Genomic DNA, 26,943 nt, shown 5'->3' with positions numbered 1-26,943 from the left:
ACGAAGCTGCAGTGCGACGACTGTGACTTGGTCTGACTTCAGTATGCTTCTCAGGTGATAAGATTTTCATCTCTTGGGCACATAGCGGAGTTGACTGAAAGAAGTTATTCGGTAACTTGGCAGAAGAGAGCATACAAAGCCTTATTTTACTGTCAGCAAAGCATTCTCTGGCAATCAGAGGAAAACCTTTTCTGCAATAGCCAAGTAACTATTGTTGGGCAAAAACTCACTCTTAAATACACACACAGAAATATTTTCTTCAGTCGATTTGTGCCAAAAGCTTTTTCTTTTGTACCTTGGAATTCAGATCTAAACAAAAAGATTAAAAAAAAAAAAACCTCAAGCTGCTCTGAATTCCCTTGTAATGATAGGTATCCTGCCTAGAAATCCACTCTCGGGCCTTGCAGTGTATAGCATTTGCTTTGGCAGCGCTCTCAAAGCTTTCAGAAATTTCTGGAACGTTTTGGGCAGCAGCTGTGAGCCTCGAGTAGCAGTGGTAATTATATCAAGTCATAGCTTGCAATTCTCAGTTCTTTCTCGGTCTGCTCTCCCAGCAGAAAGGGCCTCAACTGCTTTTTTTCTTCTTTTTTTCCTTTTTTTTTTTTTCCCTTTAGCTGTTAACTGATGCGCTACGTGACAAATCTGTTGTTGCTCATAGCCCTAAAATATCAATGTGTTATGGAATTGTTTGTATATGGGGTCAGGGTTCAGCCCACTGTCTGAAATGTGTATAATCTGTTTCGCTGGTATGGTGTTAAGGCCTTGTGCTGAGGGCATCGGTGCTTTTCCCACTTGGCAGGTTGCAAAGAGCTGTAACGTTTCCTCTCAGCAGTCTTGGGCACGTATCCCACCCTTCGTAGTGCTCCTGAGCCTTTCTGGACAACCTCCGTGCGCCTTTACTTGCTGCCACCTGAGTGCCATACCTTACCTATGTCAGTGTGTCCACTGGCCTTAGAAGACGTTTCGGTAGGCCAGAGTTCATCAAATAAACTGTTGTCATTAAAAGCATTGGAATCGGGAGCCACGGCTGTCAGGCAGCTTTGGGACTCTCCGAGCAGCCTTGGCATTCTGAGGTGACAGCAGCTCATCAGAGGGGTTACAGTGTGTTTTGGGGACCCGGGACCTCTCGGCAAGGGGAACGGATCCTTCTGCTTTGGTCTAGCTCTGCTGCGTTTTCGCAGCCCCAGCTTGTGCTAGCATCCTTGTGCCTTGGGATATTCCCTTTGGCCCAGTCTCCGTTGGGTTATCGCCATGCTAAGTGATCAGGCAGTGCCAAAGCCTGCATGCGGGCACAGAAATTTGGTCATTCTGTAGCGATAACGTTAGGCTGGTCCTTGGTACCAGTACTTGGGTCCTTGGCCCAAAGACCTACCGGTTGCGGTTCTGGAGCTGAGCTGTCTGTGGAGCAAGTCCCAGTAGCCAGCTTGGATGCAGCGACCCGCTGCTGAGAGCCATGTGGATTCAGTGGTGGTATGGGCCACCGTGCCACCTGGCTACTGGAACTGTTTTGTTCACTACTATGGATAACAGCTTTTGGTCTTCCCCCCCCCGCCCCGGGGTGGGAACTCTGGACGAGGTCCTGGGGGCCGTTCTCTGCCGGTCCCTCGGCACGCTGCCGCCCAGCTCCTCACGTCCCCTTTCTGCCTTGCTGCTTTCAGCAGCTTTCCTCATCGCTTCTTACAGCGCTTCAGCCGATTTCAGCGCTGTGCCTTCTTGGGTCGCAGCTTTGGTATTTAAGCCTCTTGGTGACTAGGCCGTTGCATTTGCCATCTGCCTTAGGGGTTTGGAATGAAAACGTGAAATTTTTTTGAATCTGAAAGCTTGTCTTTTCCAAGAGAAAAAAAAAAAAAAAAGAACATGTTGGGAGGAAGGGGGAGAAGCCAGGAGTGGCTCCAGCCCGTTTGTATATTGTCAGCAGTCTCCATCTTGCTTGTATGGACGAGGCTGCTGATGCTGGGAAGCAGGCTGACGGAGCGCTTCTCCATTGTAGGTGGAAGAGACAGTCCTTAGAACTGTATTGTATTGCTAATCCATTAGCAAATATGCCGGTTACTGATCCAAATAATAAAGGATCAGATTCTTTTCCTGTCATTTTGGTGGAGAACCAGTTTCCAAATAGCAAATTATTTCAATGTGGTCCAAAGGAGATGTGATGTTTTCTGACCGTTTTCAGCACGTAAGACAGATTTCTGGCAGTGTTGGTGGATTAGAGAAATAAGAGGGCAGAAGCACAGGGTTTCAGTGCTCAAGTCCAGAGATAACCTAATGATCTGCACAAACCTCATCCTAAATAACCGTTTTGTGAAGTACCGAGGATTGACCTGCCTGGTGCTGGTTGGAAAAAATCTGCAGCTGTATGTTATCTTTTTAGCTGTGCTAGCTAGGTTGTGGGGAACTTGGCCTTGCGAAGCTGTGGAGACGGATGCGTTGAATGCAATTTTGTGAACAGGCTTGGCAACCTAAATTCTTTTAAAAATGCAAAAAAAAATTTTTACGGCTTGGGCCATGGGTTTTGGTTTTTACACGGCGGATGCTCGGCACTTGTTGCAAATCAGGGTCACTTGAAAAGAAACAACTTGAGGTAACAATCTGTAGTCGCTTCGAGAAATACATGCTGCTATGTTGTCTGCTGTAGCTTTAAATCCAAGCATGTTGCCAAAAGGTAACTCGATTTTTTGGTTTTAAGTGCGGTGTTATGTAGGTTTTGAAAGTCAGCTTATGTCACGTTACCAGCAATGTTTGTTCGCAGCTCGCAAGCCCGCCGCATAGCGGAGCTGTGAGATGAAAGCATCTCCTTGTGCGCAGCGCTGTGCGTTTTCTCCGTTGCCGTTATCGGAGGCATCTCTGCGCTGGCCCGAGGGGCTTCCTGCCGCTGGGCTTTGAGGCGTAGCCCAGTTGCCTGGGGCCGAAACGAAGGCTAGGTTATCCACAGCAAAGTAATGGGTTTTGCTTCAGGCGTGTAGGCTGCTGGCGGCCGTGTCTTAACGTGGGATTTCTGCTCTGCTTTTGTCTTAGTTCCTTTCGTTAGGTCACAAATTAAGGCTGTTCCGAGAGCCGCCTCCTTCCTGCAGCCTCTGAGAGGGTTTATTTTTAACCTTTGCTTGAGGAATAGCTTGGAGATTTGGAGAGAATGTGCAAAATTAGCTTATTAATTGGCTGTGACAGTTTCTGTGGTCGTTTTTCTTGGAGGCAATAAGCCTCTGAAAGGATCACAAAATAAATCCGGTTTCGACCTACATAAAAAGGTTACCTAGATCGTTCATAACAAAAATAACTAATAGCGCAGCATAATACTGGAAAAAAAGAATGGTATATGCTAATGGTTATGAAGCAAGGGAGTAAAAATAGCAGAAGTATTATCAATTAGACAAAAGCCTGTAGTCTCATAGCAAATCCCACTGGATTTAAATAAGTGGAACTTTAGCCCAAGAGAGGCATAATTGTTTCAGTTATCATTTTAGAAAAATATATGCGTGGAATATCTTGCTTTTAGGCTTTTTTCAGTCTCTCTTTAATGGTATACTTGCTGAGACTGTACGAATAATTGACCGTGTCAGTGTAATCCAGTACAAGTATGCTATAGCGCTTTCTGTCCCCAGAACACTTGGGGTTTGCTTGCATTTACTTGCCTCGCTTTGTGTAGGTCCATGCCAAGATGTTGTTTCTGTTATTGTTTATTTTTACTTCTGTAAATTCCGTTTGCTGGAGGGTGATACCTGCAGTGAGGTAATAAGTGAATATTTTCACAGATCTTCTTTTTGTTTAATGAACATGAGTATCAGCATTTCAAACTGAAACTCTATCTTCTGTTTTACTCGGGGGTAAATTCTAACCCAGCTGCTAAGTCTCCTCCAAAATGGACCCTTTCCCCTTTCATCTCTGTCAAATGGTTTTTCTCCCAAGAAAAACCCAGAGCAATTCATATGAACACATAATCTTTGAAAATCCTGAGCAAAACATGATGTAAGTCCGTAACACAGGGGAAATGTATTTGATGGATTGTTATTTCCACTTCTGTCTCTAATCTTGGGGATGTGGCTCGGGGAGGGGAAGAGCGCGCACGTACGTAGATGAAGCGTTGCAGAACGTTATTTCAAGCTGTGAATTCCTGTCCGAGGCCCGGGCGCGTGAGGTTCGCCGTAGGGGCTGCGTCCTCCTCCACCGGCGGGTCGGGGAGCGCTGCTGGTGCTCGTGGGGAGGTGCCCGCTGACCCCCGCCTCCTCCAGCCCGCTTTGCCGTCTCTCTGGGGTAATGCGGAGGGGTGCCCCCGGGCGAGGGAGCTGGATGGGGACCAGGTACGCTTCGTGCACAGGCGACTTCCCTACATCAACTTGTAGCCTTCCAGAGAAACATCTCGGTTGTCTTTTCTTAGTGCTTCTAGTTTCAGTGGTTATAACAGAGCCTCATCAGAGTTTGCAGACAGCTGAAAACAAATTCTGTCGAGGTTTGTTACTGCTTCAGGCATCTCGGTTTGAATTCTTGCAGAAGCCATGGGAGAAGAGGGCGGTGGCCTGATGCGGTGGGTCAGGGTGGAGGCAGGCTCTCTGGGACGCTCGCAGGGGTGAGTTGCAGCTGGAGGAGGTCCCCAAACTGCCTCAATTCTAGTCAGACACGTGCAGAAGATGCTTGGTTTTCTCACTTACTGGTTTAAGAGCGCTGATAAAAATGTAAGCATAACACTATCTTGAAAGGATTTTTTTCACGAGAGTGTTGCTGGAAAACTTGGTGTTGTAATAGCCGGGAGAGCCTTGAGCCGGCTGGTTCCAGCGTGGCCAGTGTTCATTCATGACAATCCATACAAGAACTGGAGAACGCTTGCTAAAGGAAAAGGGCTTCTGTCTGTGATATGCAGTTAAGGTTGAGTGAGGCCCTCGGATAAACGCGGGAATCGGTGGGTCGTGCTGTTACGCAGAGGGGTGAGGAACGCTAGGCACAGCGCGGGTGTTGCTGGTCCTGGCTGGCCTCAGATCTCGGGGACTTGCAGTGCCGGTGACCGCATCTCTCCAAGTCAGGAGTCAAAGTCCGAGTGATTTCATCCTTGCCCGTTTTCTCTTCTCTTCAGTAGTTCCCATGGGATTTGTTCATCTCCTTCGATGACCTGGAAGGTCTGTCTTTTTCATCTGCTAGTAAGTCCTTTAAAAATGATTTTGTTCTACGCTACCCATAATGAAACGTGTTTATCTGTAAAGAAACACACCTGTGCCTTTCTCTGCCCAGCTTGGAGTCGGCCCATTAGATGCTTTTCAGATGAACAACAAGAGGAATGCTTGCAAACAAACTCACCGTTCTTTAGGGAACAGCTTTCTTAGCTCGGCATCGCTGTGGTCTGGGCTTGACTCGGTACTTAGGTTGTTGCATTTCACCCCATTGCTAACGCGTGTTGCCTTAGTGATAATGTCTTTGGCTGTTAAGTATCTGTAGTTAAATACCACCGTATGTTCTGTGTGCTGCTGTCACTTGGTGTTAGTCGCGCTCCCACCCTCGTGCTCAGGCTGTGATCCTACGTATATGTCAGGACAAGGGAGGCTTTGCTGTCGTCTGGCAACCTAATTTTGGCTTTCCGAGGTGGGTTCCCAGTGATTTCCCGTCGCCTCCTGCTGACGGCGTGGCCTGTAGAGCACAGGAGTAACCGGTGGCGTGTGCCATGTGCAGCACGGGTCGTGTGCCACAGTTAGATGACAGTGGAGAGCTGCCCGTTCCTTGGAGCCACGCAGCCTTGGGTGGCCGTGGCCAGGCTGCGACCATTGGGAGCTGCGGGGTGCCCAGGGCAGGTGGCTGCCTGCAGGCTGCGGGCACGCGTGGGCAGCGGCGGCAGGGCCAGCTCCCTGATGGGCACCGCCGCAGCCGCCCGCTGCAGCCCCAGCCGCCGCCGGCCTTCGGCGGAGCCCTGATGTCCCAGAGGGAAAGGCGATGTGCGCGTCGGTGCAGCTCGTGCGCGGGTTCTTCGAGAAGTATTGCAAGGAAGCTGTGATAGCAAACCGTCGGCATGGGCATATCCTTCGGCTTTATCCGCTTTGCCAGTGTTGGCAATGTCCGTCTAAGAAAGGCCAAAGAGTGAAACAGCCGAGATGTTTGGGCATTGCCTGTAAGACATGGCAAGAGGTCACTAGGAAATTTTGTGTAGCACCTGTCTGCAAAGGATTCGGTTTAAGCCAGCTCTGTTAGTTCCTTATGGTGAGAGTTAAAATAGCTCCAGAAGTATTCCTGTCAGAAGTGAGGAGGAAAAGGAGGGATTCGGTATCTGTTAGCATTACCAACTTGAATTGTTCACTTGTTTTTTCCTACCATAAACATGATGATACAATATTCACTCACAATTCCCACACCTAAAATAAATAGTAATTGCAGTTTCATGGAGTGTTTTTTTTTTGGCAGAAACACTGAAAAATTCTACTCTCTCATATGAAAAAGAACAGAAGATAAGAGAAAGGGATGGCTTCCATCTCTCCAGACAATAAACTTCCTAACAACTTTGCTGGTACATTCAATATCAAATTTATAAATCCTGAGGTGCTCGTGAGGTAGTTTCTGTGCGTCACGGACCTGAGTTGGATTCCGACGAGTGACTTTGCTGAGTCTAGAAACTGTGTGCTTTCCTTGGCAGATTGGAAGGGAGGGGGAGGGGGCAGCTTTCTTTAAAAGGTCGGGCTTTTTGGTTTTTCAGTACACAGCTGTGTTTCACCACCGTGTTTATTTTTTATCCCATATGTTAGTGGTTTCTTTTTTCTTAATAGCACCAATAACGAAATATCAATTCACCAGTAAATCAGTGCAACAGCATGTATAATATTAATTAGCTTTGGCAGCTTAAATCTTCTCCACTGGAGTGGTTATGAAAGCAGGTCATCTCGATAAAAGCATCAGCGAGCTCCTGAGAAATAAAATCGTTTGGGGCAATGGAAGTTGGAATTTGGAAGCGCATAAGGTCCTGTGAAACGGTCCCAACACTTGGTTGGTACTCCGCCTACTCTTGCTTAGGAGGCGCTCACTGATGTTAGCGAAGGTTTGCTTAAACTGGGGCTACAGCCTGTTTATTTCTCGCTCTCTCCAGAGACCTCTTCATCTCCTCCTCCATCGCTAGGCTTCAAGAAATCTCCTAATCATCAGATTCATAGCCAAACGATTGCACGTAGGTGAAGGCTGAGGCAAGATATTAGTAATTTAGAGGTAGGAATTCTTCCAGAAACAAAATATTTATGTAATGAAGCTGAAAGGCAAAGAAACAGCTGAAGGAATGTGAGCTAGTAGAAAAAGGAATACACGTCCATCTAAACTCGGCCCTGGTAGCAGCGCTCGGAGAAAATCACTCTGCCGCTCTGCGGAACCGCCTGCCCTCCGGAGAGCCCAGAAGAGCTGGGATGCTGCCTGTTGGGGGTCACGCTTCTGGCCTTTTTTTGCTAGCAACTTTTCAGGTGGATCCAGACCAAACAGACTGTCCCCTCTCCGCTCCCCAAAAACCCTGATCCTGAGAGCAGCCTACAGAAACAGCGGATGGGGTACCGGCTTGCTGGCAGGTACCGCTCAGACCCCGTACCAGTGCCTGCCCCTTCCCTCTGCCATTTCGGATCTTTCTGGGGGGCTGGGAGCTGCTTCGAAGTCCTCAGCCTGGGATTTTCCTTGGTTGCCCGGGCGTTGCTGCTCTCCCCATGACTTTCTGTCCATACTGACTAGCCCTCCAGCAGCACGGCCACATTTTTTAAAATTTCTCTGATGTTATCTGAATTTCTCTTTCATCTATTATATGGTACAGCTCTGGTGTGCCTGATGTTTTGTTTATTCCCGCCTGTTCGATTCGAGTAGTAGCAAGCCTTCGGTGAACTGTCTTACACTCCCTCGCTTGCAGTTGGCGTGCTCTTTGGTAACGCGTTATATTGTCTGACTGGCTTCTGACTTCTGTCTGTCCCAAAAGCCTTTCTGTTGGTGTCTTGGCACAGATAATCTGTAAGGGGTCTCTTGCCAAGTTTTTGTTTTCATCCGACTGGAGGGTCAGGTTGATATTCCTTTGCAACTCTACCTCTACTTTTTTTCTTTCATTTCAGATGGTAACTCGTAACGTTAGTCTGTAGACGTACAGCTGTTAATCACTGCTTCAGAAACTATGCTTTCAAATATGTGTAATAGTGTGTGTGTATATATGTATATATAGGTATATATATGTGTATATATATATATGTATATATATGTATATATATGTGTATATATATACACTGCTCACTGTTTTCTCCAATCTGGGAAGTTATTACTGCGGACTTTCAGCTCTATACAGAAAAACTTGTATGCGCAGGGCAAAAGCGGTGTTTATCGTAAGCCTGTTGAAAAGGCCGGTTCTGATGAAGCGGAAGCTGCTTTTTTAATAACAGTAAATCAGAACAGCTAAGATGCAGCCACGTGACAACTTTTACGGTGAAGCAGATATCCCAAAATGCAAGAAAGTTCCTCCTGACGCTATGAACTGTACTAGAAAATGTGTAAAGCCTGGATACTGCAAACCCTACTGGACGTAAGCTGAGTTTAATGTCTGAGTTGGAGTCCCTTGTTGTCTTTGACGGTGGGCCTGCTGCGTTCCGACCTTGCTGATGCTTTTCTCACACATAAACTATCTGGGGGCATAGTAGCAGCTGTAATAAATGCTATGTTTACAGTAATATTCAATGGTTTTGTTCTTCTCAGCTGTAGGACTAAGTCTAACCGCTGTGTTGTCTTGAATTCTTTGTAACCATTGTTTGAGCTTGCAAAGCCCTTCACCTGCCCGACTGTAACCCGAGTTGAGCAATCCTGCATACCTGCCGCACAACAGGGCTTCAGGACTTCACAGGAATACTGAATACGGGGCAAACACAGGTGCATGACTCCTGGCTTCCTTCTCATTTGCATAATAGCAGCCAAGTAATTGAAGTGGAGAATGCTCAGGCAGCCAAGCACAAAAAAGATAAGAGCACCTCATTTAAGTGGGCTGCCTTAAATCTTTTTGCTTTAGAAGTATGTTTTTTTCCCTCTTGGAAAAATTGGGCCTGGAAAACTGAGCGTTTGTGAGGTGGAGCGAGCAGGTGTATGCTGGCTCTCCCGGCTCCCCTTGAACCTGGGTTTGCCAAGTATTCGTGTCCGTCAGCCGTTGCTCCGGCCTGATTCCCAGCAGTAGGCTCGGGTGTTGTCACTTCTATTTGAGCAGCCTCTGGCCGCTGCTCATGTTGCTCAACCCCTTCTCCTCCCCGCCACGTTCTCCTCCCCAGTGTGGCATCTCTCCTGTAAAGCAGCTGGTATTTGGTAAGATAGCGAAGGAAGAAGGGGAGCAACAAGGAGTCCTCAACCGGTGTTATTTTAAAGCCCTGGCTGGGTCTGGTGGGAACTGATTCAACCTGCAAGGCTATGAACATTTATTTAAAAGCGGCAAATACGGAGGGCCTTATTTAGTCTATGGGAAAAGCAAAGAGCGACACTTCTGTTCTGAGTTACTAGAGTAGGCTTGCAGAATGGGGCCAGCGAAAGAGCATAAATCAGATGCGAGTCGTGCCTAATGTCTGGGTAATTCTGATATGCTGGTAGTCAGCAACAGAAGTTGGACGGCCTGTGGGGCCAGGTGTGGAGTGGAAGCACTTTCTGTAAAGATGATTGCTCTGTTGTTGCGTCGTCCAAAAGCATATTTTCATTGGGTTGTTATAGCAAATTCTGTGTTGTGCTGGAAATGGAGATTGTCTGACTTTCACCCGTGCTGTTGCACCTGTTCGTAAAATGTTAATGCGTTCTCACGAAAGCAATTTTGAAAGCCATCTCTTCTTGGCAAATGGCTCGCAAATCCTGACTGCTATGACCCCGATCCATCTGTGTGCTGCAGCAGCTATTTATCCGATGCCTGGAACTGTCCCGGGAGCTCCCCTTCTCTGTCGGGGAGGGCGGTGTGGTGAGCGGGGGGCGCGGGAGCCCGGTGGCTGTCGCTTTGCTGCGGCGTGGCTCCTGCTGCGCGGCGGTAGGTCTTTGCGGCTCGCTTTCCCCAGCTAGAAATGAAGGACTGGACTGTGATACAAGGAGTAAAAAGGATTAAGAGGTGGATGTCGCTTCTCAGAGTTGGAAGTGAGAGTTTTGCTTAAGAACTGCAACTTTGGGGCACAGTTTTCACAGTTTAACATGGTTAAATCATTTGGCTTGGTAGGAGAAAGGGTGTGAACGCATTGGGCTATCTTGTTAAGTCTACTTTGTTGGCCTATCCAGTGAACGGCCTCTTGATAAGTATTTTTGTTGTCATATCTAAGTTTCTCCATTGCTAATAACATCCCAATTCCAAGTTCTGCCAGGTTTTCAGAAATGTAGTCGCACACAATAAAAGGCTTAGCAGTACAGGCGCTTTATTTTCTTTATACCGAATTAAAGTTATTTTGTGACCAGAAAAGGTAAATATTATAGTGCATGTCTTAGATAGCTGGTCAGGTGTTTCTGCTGTACATTCGTACGTCTGGTACCGTAGTTGCTTAGTTCTGCATCTCCGCTCCTTTTCTGTGACCACTTGTGAAAAAACAATTCTTTGTGAGATTAGGTGTCCCACAACCATCTCTGAACATGTTTTTATCAGACAGGAAATCTTCAGTTTTGCACGTGCCTTGAAAACTACAGGCAGAGATGTGGCAGGTGGTTCCCTTTGCCCCGTGTCTCGAGAAGGCGCTCGCAGGGGTCAGCGGTGGCTTGGAGAGGCCGTTCCTGCCATTTAGGCAATTCGCTGTTAGGCGGGACGCTCCCGGCAGTGCCGAGGCTTTGGCACTTCTTCTGCCTTCCGGCAAATTCTCGTGGCGTGGGGGCAGATGTTGAGTGTCGGGCCTCCCTGAGCTAGCTGCGGTGCTGCTCCGCTCCCAGGCTTCCCTGTGGCGTGGGGAAGGGACGTTCCCACGCGGCAATGCGGGGAGCGCTGGAAGCGTTTTGGTGGGACGGTGCGCAAATGGCACGCCAGCGTGCCCCAGCGATCCCCAGCTCCGGAGAGCCCCTTGGGCACCTTCTGTCGTGGCTGGAGCCATTGCCCAGCTAATCCGTGCACCCTCCGGGCTCGCTTGCTGCTTGCACTGTCCTTCAGATGGATAAAGTAGTGAAGATTTATGCAGGTATACAAGGACTAGTTTACTGGAGATCGGGCTCGAAGCTTAGGTGCGAGATTTTTTGCTGAGAAATTATCAGCCGCTTTTATCTTTGTGCCACGAATGAGAAACTGATATCCTGTGAAGGGCTTTACTTGGCCTGGAGGCTGAACTCTACATATTGCAGACTCCTTGCGTTCATCATTTTGACTCTACTTAAAAACAAAAACCAAAAACCTAAAAACCCAGGAAAAAAAACCCAAAAGCCAAACTCCAAATCAGTCATACCTTAAGCAAAACCTTCTTTCGGATAGCTTGTGTGTGTGGCGTAATGGTGTCTGTGTACAGCTACCCTTTCTTGTATCTTATTCATTAAACAAAAAACAGAAAGAAACATTTTTATGATGGGGAGTATCATGATTTCTATGCGTTTTTGAAGAAGCTGGGTCTTTTCCTTATTACTGTCAGAAGCAGGAGCGCGGGAGCCTTGAGCACTGCTGTTCCTGCAGCCGTGGCACGGGCGCAGCAGGAGAGCAGGGTGCCGCAGCTCTGCACGGGTGCCGGTGAAGAGCCCTGCAGCCCGGCCGTGCTGCGTGACGCTTGGCTTTGTTTGGGAGATGAGATTGTTTTTCTGACCTACCGATCCCATTTCCCTGTTTGGCAGTCGTTCTGTAGGGTGCCATGTGTAATTGCCATTTGGTTTATTGCAAAACGTTACTTTCTTTGTTCCCATAAATTCTGTACCTGAAAGCCGTTTCTCACCAGTAAGTAAAAGCAACAGCTGGGTTAGAGCAAGGTGCCTTTTGCTGTGTCTCTGACAAAATTCCCTGAGGTCTCCTCATCTTCACAAGAAGTTAGAGGGCTTTTCCTCCCGTTTTTACACTGGGGTGCTGTGTCTCCTTCTGTCCCCCGAGCCTGTTGGATGTGCGTTTGGGGGGAGCTGTTGGGTACGGAGATACCGGAGCCGGTAGGGCAAAGGAACCGAAAATAGCCGGTCTCGTTCCTCAGCGGTCAGGACTGAGGGGTGGTACTAAGAAGTCTCCTAGATGCCCGTTTCTCTTACTGCTGCTGAAAAAGGGTGTGGGGGGGTGTGCGTTTCTCTCCTAGCTGTTTGATGCCTTTCCGCAATACAAACGGACCGCAGCGTGGGCCTGGTTGCTCGCCAGCGGCTCTCTGGCCTGGCCTTGCAGCCGCTGGAGTCTGAATCCGGGCCTCGCAGCTGCTCTGACCTGCGTTGGGGGGCTGGCTTGGCCTGCCGCTAGCCCAGCTTTGAACGAGCAAAAAGGTATCCAAACTGGACCGCCTCTCCTTGGGATGAGCTGCAGCCCACCTGCGCGGTACGCCTCTCGCAGTCGGCTGAGCTCGTCTCTCGAGTTCGAGACTGCGAGTCCAATTCTTCTATGCAAAAGGCACAACGTATAGGACATACAGTTATCTTTTCTCAGAGATGGTGAGCTGTGACAGTGGCACTGGGAAAAATCTCTGAATTCCCTCCCTTCCTTGTTTTAACCAGGCAGCAGTGTGTGTGTTTTAGGGCCTTGACCAGAGCTGATAAAGGAACTTTTTTTTCTTTTTTTAAGTTTGTGAATGTTGGATGAGTGACAGGACCGCGTTACTGGTAGCTGGGACCATTTGAAATATTGGTGCCCGTGTTTTGTCAGGTGCGGGCTTCTCATCGCAAGCCAAATCTGCGATAGCTCTGCCAAATGTTCCCGAGAAGTGCATAAGCAACTGAAACGTTTTTTAAAAAAATAATTTATTCTGTGGAGTTTCAAATATCATGTAGCGAGTATAGTTGTTACAGTTGCTTGTTTGTTTTATTAAACAATGCAGTGAATGGTATTAAGGTCCTTAGAAAGGTATTTCCTCTATGTTGAATTATGTAACCAACAATCAAAAATTTTATAGCGGATTTTACACATGTTTATATGCCCCAAAATGTCCAAATAGTTGAAAGTTTAATCTTCTCTTTCTATATAATTCCTAACCTAATTCCTTCATGTCAAGAATGGTTCTTTTTTAAGCAAGACACACATGCAGTAAAAATATTGTAAAAGCCAAGTTGCAGAGCAGAGCAGTACACAGCGTGCACTTGCACGTCAGCGCGCCCCGAGCTGTTGATGGCGAGGTTGGCGGGAGCTTGGCGGAGGGCTTGCGCGGGGGCACGTTTGGGCCGCGCAGACCGCTCGCGCTGTTGAGAGGGCTTTGTGAGACGGCGCAGTCCCGCTGCCCGCCTGCACGCTCCCCTCGCTTGAGCCCAGCATTAAGCTCCTCGCTTACTGTGCCCTTACAGCCAGAGCTTGTTCTCGCTCTAATTGAGAAGTTTTGACACAATTTCACAGATGGGACACTTTTACAGTAAACAAGGTCAGGAACAGAGATACAACAGATCTTAAGCTCATTTGTATTTTGCCCTTAGCCGTGCCTGCCTGCTTAGGCCGTCTGTTCTCGTGGTGCTGTGCACCCTGCGTAACGAAACGGCAAACCGACGGACAGAGGCTCTTCGTACAAATGCTGTGGCCTGGTGCCTTTTGATGCTGTTATTTTAAGTTCCAAGCAAGTTAAATAATTGTCTTCTCCTTGCATCGTTGTCTTTGTAAAATATAAGAAAGATCACGTGATGGTTTTACCTTTTGGGGTTGCTTATAGCAGCTCCATTCAACACAACATGTCAAATTGGATAATAGGATTAGCAGGCTGTATTTTACAAAGCTGAACCAAAAAAAGTGTTGGGGTTTTTTTTGTGGTTTGTTTTGTTTTGTTTTTAATCTAGACCTCCTCTTCAAGCAGCTCCATATTATGTTTATTTAGAAATGAAGTGCTTTCCCTTTATGTCTAGGTAGAGACATCCCTGTGTGCAGTAGTCCAAATCCAGCTTGTGGTTTCAGTTGGTGTTTTGGGCGCCTGTTTTTGCTTTATCGCTCGAACGCGGTGGAAGCTCTGCGAGAGGGTCGAGCCTGGACCCTGAGGGTCAGACTCGGGCAGCTCGTTGTACGTAACGGTGGGTTTTGCCCTTCCCCCCCCGTTTCATTTTTCCTTTTTAAAACGGAGTGCAACTTGTAGATGGATTGAGGCAGTCATGGTTTAAAGGATTACGGTTCTCGCTATCTGGTGTCATTGCAGTTTGAAGACACTCTGCGTATTGTTCATTGAAATTACAAAAAGATGGCACCATGCAGTAAAAATCAGCCATACTTACGTCCTTGCATGTCGGTCTTGGCAACGCTGATACGCTGCCTTTATTCTTCCTTGATGATGGCCTGGCTGCGTGTGGGAGGTCAGCCCCAGGCGGCTTTCGTACTGTGCTGATGGTTGCTAGGATTGCGACGGGTGTTGTTGGCTGCCCTTGCGTGAGTGTTGTTTTTTTTTTTTGAACCTCGCGTCCTGTTTGAGGCGAGTTAGCCGAAAGGGGCAAACAAGCTGGCAGCGTTAGGTCTGCTGGGCAGCCTGAGAAGGTGAATTAAGAGGTCTGAAGAGCCAAGAACTCCCCCAAGGCAGCCTGCAGAGCCACACCGACGTTCGATGACAGTAATATCGTATTGTGGAGGCGGTGTGTTTTCTCATCCTTGCAGAGAAGACTTGCTAATGAAAAGTGGTTTGACCAAACTTCCAATTCACGTGGCTGAAGATAAACAAGCAAGCGCTTGTCCACATTAGTACAGCATCTGAATGCTTCCCAATGCCTTTTTAAGCGCCGTGCCTCTTGCGGAGTCCCGGGCGGCCTTACTGCGTTTGGCCATATTGATCAGGAGAGGTAGAGTCCTCCCAGCTCCTCAGACTGGAAACTAAGGCGCGAGAAAACTGAGCGAGTCGCCAAGCTTGCGCCGCGTGTTTGAGACAGAGCGAGATGATGAACTTCGATCTTTCCAGTCCCAGCCTTACGTCCTGGTCTCTCAGGTATCATCTTGTACTGTAGTCTCTGCTTTTGAAAGCGTGCATACCTCGCGTAGAGAAAACAAATACGCACCTGATGTCTCGGAACGGTGCTCAAGTAATAGTCCTGCCTCGGGACGCAATGCTCTAAGTGCGTGGCACTGGGAGGTTGAAACTTGAAATGTTTTAAAATAAAAATGATGTGTCTCAAGATGAGGGAGAAACTTTGGGACTGAGTTCTTGGGCCTGTCTCCCCGCTAATCCTGGGGCAGGTGTTTGGAAAACACAGCTGCTTTGCAGGAGTTGGGCAAGAATGTGCGTTCCAGTCTGGCTTTCTGCTGAACTGGAAGGGGGAGCGTACTTTTGAAAGAAAAACACTGTGACTGTTAGATGTTCTTCCCATTATCTCAGTTTGATAAAAAGCATTCTTCGGGTCAGCAGGGCTCTCTAAAAGTTAAACGACATTGTTCTGCTTCCAACTGTGACTCCAGCGCTCTCAGGAAAAGCCCACATGGTAGAAGATGTAGGAAAATAAAAATAATGAAGCCTTAGGGAACCATAACAAAATGGAAAAAAAAAAAAGCAGCAGTGTAGCCTGTCAAATTACGAATCGAGGCGCCCTAACCCAAGTTCAAAAAGAGCTTTCCTTCTTTCTGCTTCACTAACACCTATCCATGAAAACCAAAAAAGCAAGCTGCAAGCGCAAGGCATCTGAACTGGGACTGTGAGAAGGGTGTGTGGGAGGGTGGAAGATCCTAGGAGCTCTTGGAAGGAACAAGGTAGTGTGGAAATGTACAGTTTCATAAGGGAAACTTTGAGCATCATAAAGTAAGAATTGTATTTATGGAATTAAAACCAGCAATCAACAGTTAATAGTGTTAGTATCACTAGGAGTTTCTGTACCCAAACAAGTTACTTTAGAAAAGTACCCCTTGGTTTTTGTTTTGTGTGTGTGGGTTTTGTTTTTTTTTTTTTTTCTTTTTTCTTCTCCTAAACTGTAATACTTATTTTGGGTATTGCTTCTGTTGAAGGACACCGTGGTGAGGAGTGTTACTCGTTGTTAGCGCTTCTTCCTCTGTACGTGCAGGAAAAGCCTATCTTCAGAAGGGGAGAAGTTGATATGGGAATTCATATTGAACACAACTCGTTATGCAGCATTTGCCACCAGGCTGGTGACAATGATAACATGTTTGAAGGGATGTTCTGTGTTACCTTTGGATATGTTGCTGAATCTTTGCGTTTGAAAAATGAGAGTAGTAACCTTCTCCTCTATTTTCCTTTATCCACCAGGCCTTTCGGTGTCTGGGTGCTGGGTTTCAAAGCTCACTGAGACTGGAGGGTTGTACAGCAGCTAGCACAGCACCACCCTGCTCTCCATGTGGGCCTCTGCCCATGTGGTGCAGATAATAATTAAAAGTATCATCAGTCTAAAATGTGTGGTGCCGAGTGCAGGTGGCTGCAGTTAGCATCAGGGTGCCCTACAAAGAGGCAATGCTGCCTCGTGAATTGGCCTTTCACGCTGAAGCCCCCTTCAGTAAGGATGCTGAGGCATGAACTGCACGGTAGGAGTAGTTTCGGGCAGTGTGTGAATGTTACGGTTGTGTGTGTGATGCTGGAGGTGCATAAATTTACGCTAATCACGGAACATGTTGTGCTCTCCTTTTCGAGGGCTGTTGTGATCTGCAAGCATGTTTGCTCTGCAAGTATATAATTTGTATTCCTCTACCTTTGTGAAGCCCCTAATACAGATTTAAGAAGTAACTTCTAAAAAATTCACTGAAACAGCAGTTTTGAGGTCGTGGCAATTTCAGTAACCCTCATTAGAGAGGAGCAGTGTTTGGTGGGTGCTAGGGAGTTAGTCGCCGCTCCTCCCTGCTCGGAGAGCTCCCTCATCTCGCCTGGCGGGAAGCTGGGACAGCCCTTGACGTGGCCTTCGTGTGTTCCTAACTAGTCAAACCCAAAATTTCAGCCTGTTTGTGTGTGTGTGGGGAAATTCCGCAGAGTGGAATGCCTTGGTTTTTTTTCTTCTGAGTCTTCTGCTGTGATGGTAAACTAGAGTACAGGGAATGTACGAGCTGCTGTGGCAGGGAGAGAAAAATCTCCTTTCTCTCTCAAAGACTGGCTGGTAGCAAATGCTCGTACGCTGTTCCCGTAAATGCTGTGTCTTCCTAGCGGATGTGTGGCCTTACTCAGATGAGAACCACGTATAATTGGAACTTTTTTAAACCAAATCGGTGCATACTCGTGTCTCCAGAGGCTTGCAATTCTTTATGTAGAGTTTATTCAAGTCAAACTGATTTTTTGAAACCAGTTCGATGCAAATATATGTCTGCAGAACCTCGCGATTCCTTGTGGACAGTTCAAGTCAGGTCGGTTACTAATTGATTACGTTTGATACTGAAACGAGCCTGGTTTAAGCCAGTCTTGAGAATATTGATGTGACCTTTTGTACTGTTTGAACTACCTTAGTTGAAAATCTCCCTTGAGGTAAATGGGTGCACTTTTCCTGTGTGGGCGAATCCCGAGGGGAAAGAGAGATCTCCGAGCTGGGATATCGAGGCGGAGGGGCAAAGAAGTGGAAAAGACCAAGACTCAAAGCAATGACATGGACATCCATGCAGGAGAGGAAGGAGTGAATCCTTGCCAGTTAAAACAAGCGGAAGGTCGACCAAGTAGCTCTTTGTCCCTAGCTCAGGGAATAATTGCTTAGATGCTGAGTGATGCTTCCAGATCCTGGGGTTTTAGAAGTCAGGCTTTAAGTGTAAAACTCGTCATTCTCTCCAACGCTCTCGTTCTGTAAATTTATGAAGGTTTACGTCAGAATAGCCTGAACCTATTTTTGCTTTCTTTGTGGTTCAAATTTAACAGCGATACCTTCTATTATTCTTTATCCAGTAATAGTATATATTTAAAACGGGGCATTTCAAAGAGGGTAAGAGTCTGATACAGAGGACACACCTCATGTTTTGTTTCTGCACTCACTGGTCCCATGAACTTTTTTTGAATACTTTTAGGCCATTAGGGACATTGTTGTGAGGGTAAAATGGTGTTGATTTATTTCTAAAAATGTTTCTCTAAACGAACAAATGTTTTATACGTTTCTCAGATACATGACTCAAGAATAATTTTGCTTGATTTTTTTGTGTGTGTCTTCTGTCCCACCCCCTCTTTATTACAAAAAAGCAGCCAGTTAATACTAAGCTCTGCTCCAAGTGATATTGCTTGTGTGTCACTTAAACCATCATGTGTTGCATTCCTAATGTTTAATTCAACCATAATATTGTTGTTGATGGTTTTTCTCGCAGGCCATAGTGGAATGAATTTATTTTAGTGAAATCCAGACTTTTTTCATTTTATAGATGTTAAAGCATCTTCCACGGAGCAAGGGGGGCTTTGTCGCTGAGAATAGTGTATAGAAAATACATATGTATCAGATGATGCCTTTTCTCATGTTGCATCTTTCAGGAGTTAGACTTCAGTCTCATACTAAATCCAAACCACAGCACTATACCAGCTACTAGGAAGAAAATGAACTCTATCCTAGCCAAACCCAGGACACTGGCCTTCAGACAGGCGTGAGAGAGTTGTGATGGATGTTAAAAGACTGGTGTTTAAATTTGCATGGCTCTGGATTGCCCTTTCCTCAGTTTCTCAGCACTTGAAAAGAAGTTAAACTTGTACTATATAGCGAGCAGCTCCAGTGTCCTGTTCTCTGTAATTCAAGGGATTATCCTTTTTTCCTTCCTATGCTTGGGTAGTTAGGATAGATGGAGGTGCAGCACTGTTGGCTGGGGTTCCAGATGTCATTTCAAGCAGTGCTGTTGGCAGAGCAGTAAATACAGTTACCTACCATGAACAGGAAAGGGGGTGTCTCTTCCCCCAGAGATGAGCAGATGGAGCCGCTTTGTAAGGGTTGCACGGTTTTGGTGCCTTGGAGATGATAACTCTGTTAACCATGGCTGGTGCTGAGTGCACCTCCGTGGATCAGCTTATCAGGATGTAGAAGGTGGCATCCTTGGTGGGGGGGTTTAACCCCAGGCGGCCGCTCGCTCGCTCCCCCCCGGTGGGATGGGGGAGAGAATCGGAAGGGTACAAGCGAGAGAGCTCGTGAGCTGGGATAAAGGCAGTTGAAGAGGGAAAGCAAAAGCCGCGCACGCAAGCCAAGCACAGCGAGGCGTTCGTTCGCGCCTTCCCGCGGGCCGGCGGCTGCTCAGCCGTCCCCAGGGGAGCCGGGCTCCGTCAGGGGGAACGGGGACCTGGGCAGACAAAGGCCGTCGCTCTGCAGGTCCCCCCCTTCCTGCCCCGGCCCCGGCTTTCTGTGCTGGGCCCGCGGTCCCGCGGTGTGGGACGTCCCCGGGGCGGCTGGGGGCGGCTGTCCCGGCCGTGCCCCCTCCCGGCCCCTTGTGCCCCCGGCCTGGGGCTGCCGGGCTGGGGAGGCAGAAAGGCCCTGACTGTGTGTAAGCACTGCTCAGCGATAACAAAAACATCCCGCTGCTGGCAACACTGTTGCCAGTGCAAATCCAAAACATCCCCCCTGCTGCTGGGAAGGAAATTAACCCTATCCCAACCAGAACCAGCACAAAGGGTTTGTCCAATGTTCAGTGCTTTTGTCCATCTGATAGGCGTTTTCTGTTTTTAATGGCTGCTTGAATTCTAAGGCACTATGTTCAGAGGCTAACAAGCAATGTTTAGTGCATGGTATCCGTTCTTGTGTGGGTTGGGTGTCTTTTTTGTTTGTTTTGGGTTTTTTTTGCCAGTGTTTGTGGAGCAAAATTGGTTTTTCTTTTCATGCTTTGTACTTAAGGATACCGAAACTATATTGACTCTACCACACCAAGCAGTCGAAGCATGTAGTGGTTCATTTGATTAGTTGCTGGCTGAAGAATAAGGTATTAAATCTGTTTAAGTTTATATTGGTACACAGTGAAAATTTGGTATCCTTATGTGCACATGATTTTGGCCATAATTCTGGAGATATAGAATAAGCGCTTATATTGTTCTGGATATATAATTGAAAATGTGTGTTAATAGAAGTCGCCTCTTGATAAACTACTGTTATATCGTACATCTGCAGTAGTGATGAATTTTGAAGAGTGGTTTAAGGGTTTGTAAAAGCAGAACAGGCAATAGACGAATTAGCTACAACAGGGTGAGGACTGTCTCCTTCTATTTACAGAACACTTAACAGTGAACCCAGAGCCTGTGGCAATAATTAATAGTAATAATTGTACCTTTTTTTTTCCCCCCTAGGTCGCTAGCAAGCGTGGGAAAAGAACTGAAAGATAACTTTTTGCGGGCCCTGGCAGAAAGAGAGGAAGCCAATCGTACTGGAAAAATTTCTGTGAGTTCTGAGAGATCACAATCTTCTTAACAGCTTAAAAATGAATCTGAATAGGAAAACGAGGTATTTCACAGGAAAACTTCAGGTACAACGTTTGAAAAAGATTATTTGATTTAGGTGACTTTTTTTGAACCTTAGAAATTTGTTGGTGTTAATTTTTTTTTTAAATAAGCAAAGCATATGAAAACACTGCCCAGAAGTCTACAAAAGGTAAGTGATGAGCTGAAGGATACAAGAGGAAAACCATCTAGTGAAGTCTATCGTGAATTTCGTAGGAAGTTGCAAAATTCATTCTCGTGTGTGCTTGAAATAGAGGAAGATGCAGGCTGGTTGTTGGGAGAATCTCTTTGAAACTCATTGATTTTGGTGCTTTTGGAGTTTCCCTGCTGAGTTTTGGTGGGGTGCTTGATTTGTTGGGTCCAACACGGGAAAGCGTTGGGAATCTGGCGCTGCGCCTCCTGGCTCAGCCAGCTCGTACAGGCCAGCGAGGCCGTCCGCGCGCTGTGCCGGCCGGTGCCGCGCTTCACCGGGACAGCGCTGGCGGAGGCCGCTCGGGCATCTCTCCTGCGTTGTCGGTCGCTTCCCCACGTTCACGGAGGTCTGCTCGGGGGAATTGCCGCTTGTAAATGTAGCTAGATCAATATCCTTCAATTTAAAGGGAGGATGGCCCCGTAATCTTGGCTTTTTAATAGCTTGAGTTTTGCACAAAGAACAGTTTGTGCCCGCATGCTGTACAAGGCACGTTTTTAGTTTCACGGTTTAAGTTCAGTCTGCTTCCTTTTAAACTGATAACACAACTGAAAATGAGCCCAGAATGGTCATCCTGGTCTTAGTGCTGTGTTTACATAGAATAGTGCTGTTTCTTGCCTTCTTTATGGGGTGCCAGGACCCTGGACTTCTGTCTGTTAGATTGCCTCTCATGTTAAAGAAAAATAATAAAAGTGACTGCAAAGGCAGCGCTGGGCATTCGGGAAGTCCGAAGCGATCGTGATCTTCTTTCTGCGTTCTGCTTGCTTAGGAAGTTGATCAGGCATACGCTAATGATTTCTTTGCTTTCCTTCAACTGTCCTAAATGAGGTAAAAGCATAACTCCCCTCCCTCCTTCCCGTAATTCTAGGGTCTATATTTTTCTTTTATGGCTAGCTAATTAATCTCTAGGATTTGCAGAGGAAATGCTGCCTGAAGTGTGGTTCCACATATGTGGAGCAAGGTCGTGATGGTTTAGCCTTGAAAATGGAAGCACTCTGTGACTTGTTCCACATATTTACCATAATGTTGAAGAAAAGAAAAAAAGCCATTGCTAATGGTAGCACCTTACTCTGGCAGTTTCCTTTCTGGCTATAGTTTTCAGAGCATCCTATAAAGGAAATGTAATTTCTTCGTTTTACAGATGGGAGCACTACTGAGTTGTGCAGAACCCTTTGAGCGCAGAAAAGGGCTGTCGGTTTATGCTAACAGGCACTTCTGGCTTTCTGCAAGGGCAGCAGGGCTGAGGCCAGCACTTCAGACGGGGCTCTAAAAAATGAAGGTAGATAAATTATGGGCTAGCCCTTAAAAATAAAATAAAACATAAATAGTAAGCGTCCCATCAAAATGAAGACAGCTGGCCTCGGTTCCCAAGTTCCCAGGCCTCCTGCAGTGATACAGTTTCTAGGCCCCCAAAACAGCCTCTGGTTATGTATCACAAGTTTTTGGAACAGTGAGTATTATTCCAAGCTATTCAGTACATACCTAGATAGAATGAAGTGTGTCAAGTGTGCAATTTCAGCCTCAACTCTGACTCTCCTGCAGTTTGCTGGTTTACAGGAGACCCTGTGATGTTTTCTTAATACACTTCAGTGTGGGAATGCGTTTCAAATAGTGATTGAGAACATCAGCCCGTTGGCTGCAACCATAAATGCACGCAGACAACGTTGTTTTTCCCTAGCGTGTGCCGAATGAACCGACAGAGAGAAGGTATCGCCTTATGAAACCGTATTTGTGTTTTCTTTTTTATCGTGACACTGCCACCTGTATTATTACTAGGGCTATAGGCAATTCCGTACATTTTTAGGGATTGCACTTGGGCTCTAAGACCATGTACAGTGGTTGCTGAGAAGAGCAGCCTCCCCAAAGAGAACGCTGCCTATTTGGAAAGCTAAAACTGCTGCCAAGCAATGCCTACGTTGCAGGATCCTGTCCGTGCTCAGTAAGTGAGAGGCGTGGGTTCTGTGCCGCTCTGTTCCGTATGGGATATCAAGAACCTGCTCCTCCTTTGGAAATGAAGGCAGTGCAAGCCATGGCACTTGCTTCCAAGTCACACAAGTTGGACTAATAAAAATGAGAGACACAGCAGGGAGCCGTCGTGTGACTTGCCATCCTCCTTTGGGTGGCGCTACCTGACGATAGCAACTGATCTGCCGCGGTGGTCCTCGGCACAACAAGAGTTAATGCTGCTTGATGGGGCTGCCTGCTTTAGAGGTAGGCTCAGGGTTGCTGCAGAAATGGGAGATGAAAAACAAAAGGATCTAAAAAACTTTTCAGAAGCTGAATGAGTGTGATCTTGACAAAGCTTTTTGTAATCCTTACTTTGCTCTGGCCTTATCCCCAGCAAGGCTCAGGCCTTTGTGTAAGGGTTAGCGGACCGTCTGCCTGTCACACTGACAGGGACACTGCAGCTAGGGGATGCAGTGAACAGTACCGGTGCTCCCACCCGATGGTGCCGGTGGGAGCTCTGCTCCTATGTCTGGACCTGTAGAAATCGGACTTTGCCAGAAGATGATTTTCTGTTTGTCTTTTCTGGATATATAGCCAGCCTGTTCTATTTGTACAAAAAAACACAACAACAAGCAAACAAAAAAACCCCCCTAAACTCCAAACAAAAAAACACCACCCAATGCCAAAAAACAGAAAACCAGAAAAAAAAAAACCAAACAAACAAAACCAACAAAAACCCCTCTAACCCAACAAAACCAAAGCAAAAAAAAAAAAAAAAGCAGGGTAAAATGTCTCCTCCTTTTCTCAGCCAGCGCGGGAGGAGGAGGAGGATTAAAAACCATCCAGTCTTGAAAACTGCGCTTTACTGTGCCTGGAAAAAAAATGTTTCTTAGCTGTGCTTGGCGACTCGGTGTGGCTTGAGTAGCTGATGTTCCTGTTAACTTTCCGTTTAATATTGGCTTCTGCAGGCCATGCATGTGTCGAGTTGATCTGGGAGGTTAATTCCCTAAAACGAGCCTGTCGTGACAGAGGTGTTGCGTGTATTTGCTTATTAACCAGTTGCGTTCATAACCTCGATCCAGAAAAGTTTATGTGAGAAATCAGATGTATGAGGTAGAAGATAGTTTTACAAAATGCGCGGGGAGTGCGGGCTCAGGTAACAAGGGGCTGCTGATGGATTGTGGCGGTGCTGGGGAGTGCTCTGTGTTCTCGTAAATGAGAATTCGCCTGAAATCCCCTGCACGGCTGACGATCGGACGAACTCGGCAGGCAGACACATCCTGACTTCTTTACACAGGTGTACATTTACCCTATCTAGCCCTCGCCTATACTCTGGTATGCATTAAATATGACTTGCTTATTCAAGGTGATAAAGGGCTCTGTGGATATCATAGTTTGCATTTACAAAAGCCAAGGGAAATTATGCAATACTCGGGAACTCCTTTCTGTGTGCCAGCGCCAGTCTCGGGGTCACTGTGTGAACACCTCGAGGCTGATCCGGTGGGAGAGGCTTGGGGTGATGGGGCAGAGAGGAAGACTCCAGCTACACCGATGTGTCTGAAGACATAGGTACCCCGTAAGCTTGGATTTGGATTTCGTGGTGACTGGAACAAGTTATAGCCACGTTCTTGTGGGCATCAGTGCCAGCATCAGAAGTGTTTAGGCACTTCAAATAATGAGGTGGAATCTGTTGATGGAAATTAGGGACATGAGTAAGCGAAGGATTCATCCTTCCTCCCCTTGTTCCACTGACTGGGGCGGGGGGAAGGTTTCCACAAAAAAACAAACAAGCCACCAAACAAACCACCAAACAAAAAACCCCCTGATGTTCCTGTTGTCAGTCGTGCGAGAGCTACAACCAGGAGATCAGATGAAATTCATGCCTAGTAGAATGGAACTTGTGTAGTTTTTTCTGCACCGAGTATTGCCTGAGAAAGCAGTCAGATGGCTGGGCCTTCGTGGCTTTGCAATGTGTATTATTGAAGTTACAGAGAAGCACTGGTTACGGCTTGTTCCTTGAGAGCCATTCAAAGCAACCACTGTAGCCGACTCAGAGAAACTTGTGAATTAGGCACTTCTAATATACCTCTTTCCTGTGTTGGAAACGCAATGAAGCATAAGATCGTGTTGTATATGACTAACAATATTGTGCCGATAGGATCTTTTTTCCCTTGACCGTTTCCCGACGTCGATGAAGGGTTGCCTCTCAAGAAAAAGAGGGTATTATAGAAATGTTTATTTCCCTTTTAACTCAGCCCATGTTTGTCTGTTTAATGAATAGCTATGGAAAATGCATGAGTCATGCCGATAATCATAACTTAATTTCAAACAAATCACTTCTGCCCTTGAAATAGAAAATATATAACAAATTCCATGTCATTGGCAAGAGCGTAGTATGAAAGAAATGAAACTGTTTCCTGGACATGGAGGCAGTGTCCTTATTTCATCTCTTGAAGGCTTAGTATGAATTTCTGCCCAATCAGAAGGGGCTAGGGATGTGTGGAAATCATGTTGCTTGCCGAGACTTCTTGTGCAGGCGACAAGCGCAACCTTTTTTCCTTATATTTTACCTCCAGAAATGACAGGCACGATAGTCTGCTTCTGTTCGTGTACGACACGCTGATGCAGGTTTGGCTACAGGTGTAACGGAGTATAAAAGCACTGGGGATGCTGGGAAGTGGGGCTGCTGGATCCAGAGCCCTCCGAACCTCAAAAGCAGCTGTTAGGAGCTGGCTGTACATCCATGGTGCAGTTTTATTTATTTTATTTCACTTGTAGGATCATGAAGTACTGGCAACAGAAAAGGGATAAGAAAGCAAGCCAAGAACGTTACTTAAAACGTTGTACAGCACGGTAAGGCAGCTCCTAAGTTCAATATGATTTCTCTTTGCGTTTATCAAATCTGTTCTGGAGAAATATATCTTAAAAAGGACCAGTTAAGATAAGTATATCCTCGCCCGCCCCCAGTTTCCTTCTCTGTAAGTTGTAGGTGCAGCATCATGGAAAAATCATTCTAGTTGAGTTGTAATGTGTGGTTTGTAGATTATTTTAAGGGCCTAAAAATTGCACGGTGAGAAATAGTGTGTGTTTTCCATCGAAAGGCTGCAAAACTGATACTCTGTGTAGAAAAGCGTGTGGAGAAAGAGGAGAAATACAGAGCATCTTTTATGTCTTCTTTCTTTTCTGTAATGTATCGTAAGTGAAGTAGAAGGAGAGCTGAGTACGTTTTACAGAACACACGAATGGTATCATTTTAGTGACATAACAGCTGTGAGTAACTGCAAAGGACCGGTGCTGTGGCCACCGGTCGTGTTTCGCATCAGCTGACGGCTGGCATGTTATTTGAATGGTTTTAGCCGGTATCAGAAGACCTCGAGGTTCACTTAGAATTCCGATCAAAATGCGTAATTTTATTAACTGCTATTAATTCAAGAGCAGTTAAGCTCCCTTGAAAGACCTTGTAGTTGGTCTTATTTGTCTCAGCAGGAGTTTTGGGTTCCTTATAGCGACGGCTCGAGAGGGACTGGTGAGCGATGGCATCCGCGTACGTGAGGCTGTGTCTACGTTAGCATTTGAGCTGGGATGAGGAGAGCGATTTTGAAACAATTCTCGCGGTGAGCCCCGCTTTATCACACGTTGGTCTTTCATCGCAGAGCAATCTTGGGATGCACTTACTGGCTTTAACTGGGGAAAAAAGAGACATTAAACAAGAAGCTGGGCTCCGGGGGCACCATCCTCTTACAGACAGCCAGTTCTCGGGCTCAGACCAGTGCTACTGTGACGTAGAGATCCCAAAATGTGCACGTTGCGGGGACTCGGGGTCTCTGGCTCTAAGCGTTTCATTCCTGAAGTCCCGCTCTTCGTGCCGCGTGATTGTCCGGTGCAAATGTAGCCTGAGGTCTGTCCTGAATAGGACCTAGATGAGTGCCAAATTTTTGCTTTTTAGTGCATCTCTTAAATACAGCCAGCCCAGTAAAGAATACTCATCTTAGTGGGGAAATAGGTGCAATTATAGATATCTAGAGCAAATGTGCGTTGCAGCTGAGCTTGCTGTGTTGGTGACAGTAGGACGTGGTAAACGCTAGCGCGTGCAATGGAAACCTTCCATCGTGGCCTATCAGCTTGAAGAAATAAAATTCTCAATTCAAAGAGAACTCCTTGAAGGGGGTAGTGCTTTGCTGAGTCATCCAACAGCATCACTAAGACACAGACCAACAGGCAATCACAGACTATAAATAAATTAAACCAAACCTACTGTTTTGTTTTCCTAAAGTAGCCACAGCTGGCCAGTTCAGAAGACTGATTCGCAATGTCCTTCCGTGAATATAATTTAACAACTCATCTAAGAAATATTTCTAAAGACTTTCTTTTATTTTCCAAGAATATCAGAGTTGTGTGCATAAGTTGTTGATGGGGAAGAATTTGTCATGTGTTCGTTCACGTTCCTCTCAAAATGTGAATTAAAAAAAAATTAGG

At 46.6% G+C, this 26,943-nt stretch overlaps 1 protein-coding gene across 1 annotated transcript in view; it reads left to right on the top strand.

The window, feature by feature from the left end:
- CFAP299 (cilia and flagella associated protein 299) overlaps nucleotides 1–26,943 on the top strand; it is a gene marked incomplete at its 5' end in the record, with an annotated part of 220,059 nt that overhangs the window by 53,728 nt on the left and 139,388 nt on the right. The window contains one exon of the mRNA XM_082315025.1: nucleotides 20,181–20,271. Coding sequence (XP_082171151.1) covers nucleotides 20,181–20,271 — 91 coding nt within the window. The remainder of the gene's footprint in view (nucleotides 1–20,180; nucleotides 20,272–26,943) is intronic.

This window comes from Platalea leucorodia (assembly GCF_965183815.1).
Source record: "Platalea leucorodia genome assembly, chromosome: 6".
In the NCBI taxonomy this organism is placed as follows: domain Eukaryota; kingdom Metazoa; phylum Chordata; class Aves; order Pelecaniformes; family Threskiornithidae; genus Platalea; species Platalea leucorodia.
The sequence above is the reverse complement of the archived record's forward strand: the minus strand, read 5'-3'. Positions and strand labels throughout refer to the sequence as shown.